The sequence below is a fragment of the Lynx rufus genome, unplaced genomic scaffold, assembly GCF_022079265.1.
Source record: "Lynx rufus isolate CCGP_SWC_20201006 ecotype Redwood Valley unplaced genomic scaffold, mLynRuf1.p SCAF_18, whole genome shotgun sequence".
Taxonomy (NCBI): Eukaryota; Metazoa; Chordata; class Mammalia; order Carnivora; family Felidae; genus Lynx; species Lynx rufus.
The window spans coordinates 6,971,136-6,978,253 of NW_025814832.1; the positions used below are offsets into that span (position 1 = coordinate 6,971,136).

General features: G+C 44.6%; 1 protein-coding gene across 2 annotated transcripts in view; it reads left to right on the forward strand.

Moving 5' to 3' along the window:
- The first annotated feature begins 6,454 nt into the window (after positions 1-6,454).
- Positions 6,455-7,118, forward strand: part of SUZ12 (SUZ12 polycomb repressive complex 2 subunit) — a 47,113-nt gene continuing 46,449 nt past the window's right edge. For both annotated transcript variants that reach the window (XM_047080770.1, XM_047080771.1), the window contains exon 1: positions 6,455-6,963. In XM_047080770.1, the coding sequence (XP_046936726.1) occupies positions 6,693-6,963 (271 nt within the window). In that variant the 5' untranslated portion in view covers positions 6,455-6,692. The remainder of the gene's footprint in view (positions 6,964-7,118) is intronic.

Sequence of the window (7,118 nt, forward strand, 5' to 3'; positions counted from 1 at the left end):
AGCCCGACCAAATAAAAATTCCTTGGCCTCTGTGTGTTAATTTGATCCTTATAAACTGAAAGTTAATTTAGAAACTTAATTTATCTCGATATAAAGTAAAAGTCCTAGAAGTCCTACTCCTCCAACCGTTCCTCCTCTTTGAGTGCCTGTATGATAGAAAGTGGTTACAGAATTCTGAATTCTGTTGTTGAATGCTTTTGTAATCTCAAGGAATTTCTTCCAAGCACATAGAGTACAAACTCTCCTACTAGTGACAACATATAAGCCCTTGTTCTATCAAAAACAGCTGCTAAGTCATTCTGTGGCCTCGTCAGTACATCTCTTATTCAGCTCAGTCATGAAGGTGGCAACCTTCTAAAACTAGTCACATGAGTAAGTTGTCAGAATCTTCCGTGCCAAAAATTATTGCGAGTGCTAATAAGTACAGGCAATGTGGAATGACAATGCCTTTCAATGGATTCACAGCAAATTTCAAATGCTACAGGGTCCTAGGAAAAATCTTCCTGCAGACTGAAATTAAGAGATAGGAAGCCATCAGTATGAAGAAAAAAATAGTAGTTCGACCAGGAATAACAGCAACATTTCACCAGAAACTAGTTCCACTGAGTAGTGTAAGCAGAAGTAAAATCTTGCATAGAGTAAGGTGGGTAAAGGCATTTCTCGTGTGAGGTACGTGAAACATCTCAAAGAACACGGAATTTCTAGGCTAGGAGACAACTCTTCCACAAATAGATTCTCTCTCAACATGTACTTAATCTCTGGTATGATCTTGGCAAATTACTTTAAATTCTGGGATTCCATTTCCTCAGGTGTAGGAAGAGGCTTAAACTAGATACTAAGTTTCCTCTAGCTATAAGTGTGTCTTCATATAACTAAATTTCTAAACAGTAACTGCTAAATAATATCCTTCAAACAAAAATCACATCACGGAAATAAGAACGGTAGTTGCAATAAAAACTAAAAATTAAGTCTCCCTTTTATCTCGTAATTTGTTCTGATTAACAGTAATTAGTAATGATGAAAAGATGAATTTATACTTTCAATGGAAATGCAGACTACAGTAGTATTACGGAAGTGGTTATAATACCTGGTTATACTGACCTGATTTATCAAGGACAGCTACACAGCAATGCTCTTTTTTCCTCAGAAAATAAAGAAAACATTTTGGAAACAATAAGCTCACACACAGATTAAGAGGGAACAGCAAGACTAATTTTTTTTTTTTCCTGAGCAGAGCATGCCTAAGAGATACACAGATTGATTCTTTCATCTATATTTCATGACTATGAAATGAAATAGTCTTCATTATTCTTATCATAGGTGTGTTTTTAGTGCTGTTGATTTTGGAGGTGAGTATAGCCCAGGATATATTATTAGTGCCACTTTAACTCATTGTCTCTCATTACCAGACTTGGGAAGGTAAAAAACACATCGTGTGGTGTTTTCAAAACAAATTTGTTTAGTAACTACAACCACTTATCTTCAAACAAATTTTCAAACAGATAAAATCAGAGTAGCTGCCTGAGGGTGCAGACCCCACCATTTTGCAGCCTTGTCTTTTCCCTGGGGTAGCTTTTGAAACCCTGGGGCTTTCAACATGACAGCCTAGATACCTTTGTTGTACTGGAAAACACGTGGGGTTTTGAGTCTCCTGTAACTGGGCTCAAATCTCAGCTGACCCTCTTACAAGCTGTGGGAGGATGAGTTAATCTCTTTGAGATTGAGTTACGTGTATGTGAGGTCACCGATAGCAACTAAAATTACAGTTTATGATTGTTGTATGGATAGGATGTCCAATAAATATCAGTTCACTTGTGCTTTTGTTTAAAATTAAACATAAAACACTGATCCCACAGTTAAACACACACACACACACACACACACACACACACACACACACACACACACAGGGGTAATAGCTGTCTCCAGATGTAGGCCTCCCAAAAATTCAGGTTTAGATATTTCCAATTTGTCTCAGGTGTTTTTTCATCCCTCAGGTTATTAGTATCAAGTTTCTTCTTGTCCCAGGGGTTCTAACCATGGCCTACTACCATCCTTATTATATCTAGTTAACTCCAGATAAACACACACATTCAAATCAGCGGTTTGTTACAAACACTCCATAGTACGCAGTAAATGTTCCATGGTTCCCCTGTTTTTCTTTTCTAGACAAAAGAAACAAAAGTAACTTTTGACTTTAAATTTCAAATAGAACTGTTAAAATGATTCCTTTACACTCTTATTAGGAAGGCTATTGCTATTCTTTTTTTTTTTTTTTTTTTTTATTTTTGGGACAGAGAGAGACAGAGCATGAACAGGGGAGGGGCAGAGAGAGAGGGAGACACAGAATCAGAAACAGGCTCCAGGCTCTGAGCCATCAGCCCAGAGCCCGACGCGGGGCTCGAACTCACGGACCGCGAGATCGTGACCTGGCTGAAGTCGGATGCGTAACCGACTGCGCCACCCAGGCGCCCCAGGCTATTGCTATTCTTAAGGGGAGGCCATTCCTTTTTTTAAGTCAAATTTGATTATATTTCTCTAAGAACTTATTAGCAAACATAAAGTTTTAGTCTCCTTAAAGCAAGATTAAAACAATTTTTTTTCTGATATAGCATTTATTGGCTTGTTTCAATAGTCTCAGCACTTAGTTAAGGTGATAGGAATGGACTGAGGATAGAAAGACACTGCAATTTAAAAAGGAAAACTGAGGGGTGCCTGGGTAGCTCAGTAAGTTAAGCGTCCAACTTCGGCTCAGATCATGCTCTTGTAATTTGTGAGTTCACGCCCCGCGTCAGGCTCTGTGCTGATAGCTGAGACCCTGGAGCCTGCTTCGGATTCTGTATCTCCCTCTCTCTCTGCCCTTCTTCTGCTCACGCTCTGTGCCTGTCTTTCAAAAATAAGCGTTAAAAAATTTTTTTTAATGGAAAACTGATATCTAGGTTTTGTCGGCAAATGCATTCAATGCTGATGATTATTTATCTCAGTATTTCAGAGGTAATATTTACTGATCTTTCTTGACCTAGAAATGACATGTTCAGCATCTTATATCTCTAAAACTCTCCAGGTTCATGGCATGATGGTCAAGAGTGAGGGCTCTGGAAACTGTCTGGGTTAGAATACTAGCTCCATTACAAATTTTGCTGTTGTTTCCTCATCTATGAAATGGGGATAATAATAATTACCTACCTCAGAAAGTTGGTATAAGGATTGAATGTGTTAAAAATGTTAAAAACTTAAAATACTGGGGTGTCTGGATGGGTCAGGTGGTAGAGCAGGCAACTCTTGATCTCAGGGTTGTGAGTTTGAGACCAATGTTGGGTGTACAGATTACTTAAAAATAAAATCTTTAAAAAAATTAAAAAAATTTTAACTGGAGCGCCTGGCTGGCTCAGTTGGTTAAGTGACCAACTCTTCTTTTTTTTTAATTTTTTTCTTTTGGTTATTTATTTTTGAGCGCGAGTGGGGAAAGGGCAGAGAGAGAAGGAGAGAGAATCCAAAGCAGGTTCCAGGCTGTGAGCTGTCAGCACAGAGACTGACCTGGGGCTCGAACTTACAAACTGTGAGATCATGACCTGAGCTGAAGTCAGCCGTTTAATGGACTGAGCCACCCAGGCACCCCAAGTGACTGAGTTTGATCTCAGCTTAGGACTTGATCTCAGGGTTGTGAATTCAAGCCCCATGTTGGACTTCATGCACTGGGCATGAAGCCCACTTAAAAAACAAACAAACAAACAAACAAACAAAACCTTAAAATACTGCCTGTCACTGGCACCGGTAATCATTATTGTTACTTATACTTGTGCACTGGTATCCATCCTTATTCACCAAAAGTCATTGGATGAGTTCCTATTCTATGCCAGGCATAACGGTAGACATTATCTATCTAAGTTACTAAGACAAATCACCCATCATCCCTGCACCCAAGAGGTTACAGCAAAGTAAAAAGAAAAAGATTTGGCGCTATAACATACGGGTTGCTAATAACTTGAATCAGATTCGAGGAGTCCCTAAATGAAGTGAGCATTTCCTTCAACTACTCATAACAGTGATAAATCACAGTAGTGTTAGCAGTGCCTGTGGCTTTGTTTCCAGAAGAAATTACAGATATTTCTGTATCACATTACGGTTCTTGCAGGTATCTCAAAATATTATTTGCCGTCATCATTACTTTGAAAGTTATCAGATTGAACTGCTACTAGATCTTATTTAATGCCTTCAGAAAGAGGCATGACAAGTTTCCAAAACAGTTGCCACCCCAAACTTAGAAATAACAACACAAAATAAGTAAGCTGGCCGCAGAAACAACCAACCGCGTGATGATTTCTAAATAGTTATGCCTATGGAACAAAATGTGATTATGCAGACTGTAAAAGACAACTCATCAGTTAACTCTACTTTGTCCAAGGTAATACGATTTTTTCAGTGTTCTACATGTATTCTAGACAGAGTACAAAAAGGGAGAATCTGTTACTCTGCCTCTTCTACTGTACATCAAAACCATGCCCATGCCTAGCCAAGAATGTTACCTAACATGGAATTCTTATGGGAAATACCCCTTAAGAACATCCCAGCTCCCTTAGCTCCATTTCTCTGTTCATCAAACACTGACGACAGCCTGTGCCTTGCTCTTTTTCTTTGATCATACCTGTCCCCCACACTCCCCTGCAAAGGAAAAACCCTGTATAAATAATGGATCACTTACGGGTTATGTTTACTGCGAATAAATTGGCATTCTAGTTTTTAACTTGATATTTTGTGATTTGCCTAGTGTGATTTAACTCTCCAAACCCCGACCGAATGATGAAGCCTCATTTTCTAACCGGGAAAAGTTAAAGCCAAGCAGTTTACCAACATCTAAAACCCCAATCTAAAATTGTGGGGTGGCATCAATCAGAAAAGACTTATTTCAGAAATCTAAAAAAAGAAGAAGAAAAAAAAAACCTTCTTTTTGTGGAAGGGGAGAGTTTTTCCAGAGAGCACAGAGCAGTATAAGAAATGAGAGCATTCTGAACTTTTTATCTGACTAAAAATACAGGCTGTACTTATGTATCAGCAACAGGTATATCTTATTTCAGATGCGTTCCTGAACTGCCGTATTTTATATTAAACACACCATTTGTAGAGCTCATTTTCTTAGGTAGCAAATGCTTGGATTAAAATCAGTACTTCAGATGTTTGAATAACTGTTCCAAAGACACTAGTTTTGTAAACAGCTTGAATAACCAACCATTCCAAAGATAGTGTTTGCAGTTGCCTTCTACGAAGGTCCCCAAGCAGCCATGTGAAAGTGTGAAAGTATTGTTATTGGAAGTATGAAATGGTTCTGTGCTTAGAGATTGGGATATTTGAAGATAATGTTTCGTTTTAACGTAATGCAAGATCACAGTATTTGAACTGGAAGAACATCTCAGACACCTTGTCCCAGCTGAAATTCAAATCTTGGAGAAGGTCAGCTCACCTCCAAACCGGTCTGTACGAGCAGACTAAATCGGGCCTATGCATCTGTCTTTTTAGCAGGACCGGCAAAACCACGGATTCCTTCGAGCTTCTGAGCGCAACACAAGCAGGTTCCCAACAAGGGTATACATACTTTTAAGAAATCGTTCAGTTTATCTCTGCCCACTCCGATGATGCCTGGCGGGGCTGAGTGGGGAGAGGGGTGGAGTGGGGGTGGGGGGAGGATGGAGTGGGGGTGGGATCAGGTATCTACGTTTGGCTTCCGACACGTTGAGAAACCACGACTTTCTCAGCAACGATCCTGAAGCTTCAAAGCACCTACCAAAAATAGTTTTCCTCATTTCATAGGTGATTCCTGTTACATAGAAGTCGCTCCCTTTGGTGGACCCGGTCGCGTCCGAGAGCGGCAGCCACAACCCCCTGGTTGCCCTCAGTCCTCTCAAGGGCTTTGCTGGGTGGGACTCGGCCTTGGGTGGCAAGGGGCACGTGGTGGCGAGGGGACAGGAGACGCGCGATCCACGCCCTGGGCGCCCCTCTGACGAGAAACGACCCACCCAACCCCTAGCCAGGCCCCTTCCTGTGAAGTTAGAGACTCGATGATCTGTAATGGATCTCGGTTCGTTTAACAGGCCCCTCGCCCCCAGTTCCTCAGAGGCCCGCCTCTCTTCAGGGGTCTTGTACCCCCCTGGGGGCGGTGACTGACGACGCTCAGAAGGCGAGAAACGGCTCCCTAAGCCGTTCGCTGGGTCCCTCTCTCCCCACAATGCACCGGGGCCAGCAGGAAGGCCGCTCCGACCCCTAATTTTCCCGCGAATTCAGTTCAAAGAGGCGGCCGGGCCCGCGATCGGCAGCGCGCACGGGCCAACCAAGCCGCGCCTCCGCGAGAAGCGCCTCCGCGTGACTGACGGGAGAATCCGCGGGCCAACGGGCTGGGCGGCCGGGCGGCGCGCGCTCCCGCCGGCCAATCGGGGCGCCGGGCGGGGGAAGTGGGCGGAGCGAGGCCAGGCTAGGGTGAGCGGCCTCCCGAGCGGAGCGGGGCTCTCAGGAGGAGACACTTTTTTTTTCCTCCCTCCTTCCCTCCTCTCCTCCTCCCTTCCCTTCCCCTCTCCTCCCCTCTCTCCTCCTTCCCCCCTCGGTCCGCCGGAGCCTGCTGGGGCGAGCGGTTGGTATTGCAGGCGCTTACTCTCCGGGGCCGCCCGGCGGGTAGCTGGCGGGGGGAGGAGGCAGGAACCGCGATGGCGCCTCAGAAGCACGGCGGTGGGGGAGGGGGCGGCTCGGGGCCCAGCGCGGGGTCCGGGGGAGGCGGCTTCGGGGGTTCGGCGGCGGTGGCGGCGGCGACGGCGTCGGGCGGCAAATCCGGCGGCGGGGGCTGTGGAGGCGGCGGCAGTTACTCGGCCTCCTCCTCCTCCGCGGCGGCAGCGGCGGGGGCCGCGGTGTTACCGGTGAAGAAGCCGAAAATGGAGCACGTCCAGGCTGACCACGAGCTTTTCCTCCAGGCCTTTGAGAGTGAGTGTGTTTGAGGCTTTGAGGGCAGGAATACCCCCTCGTCCAGCATTAGGAGGCCGGGACGCTCGTGCTGGGCCCCCCTGCCTCTCTGGGACTCGACTTGATTTGGGAGTGGAGGGAGAAATTTGAGGGGGCTGTTCCCACTTCAGGGATTA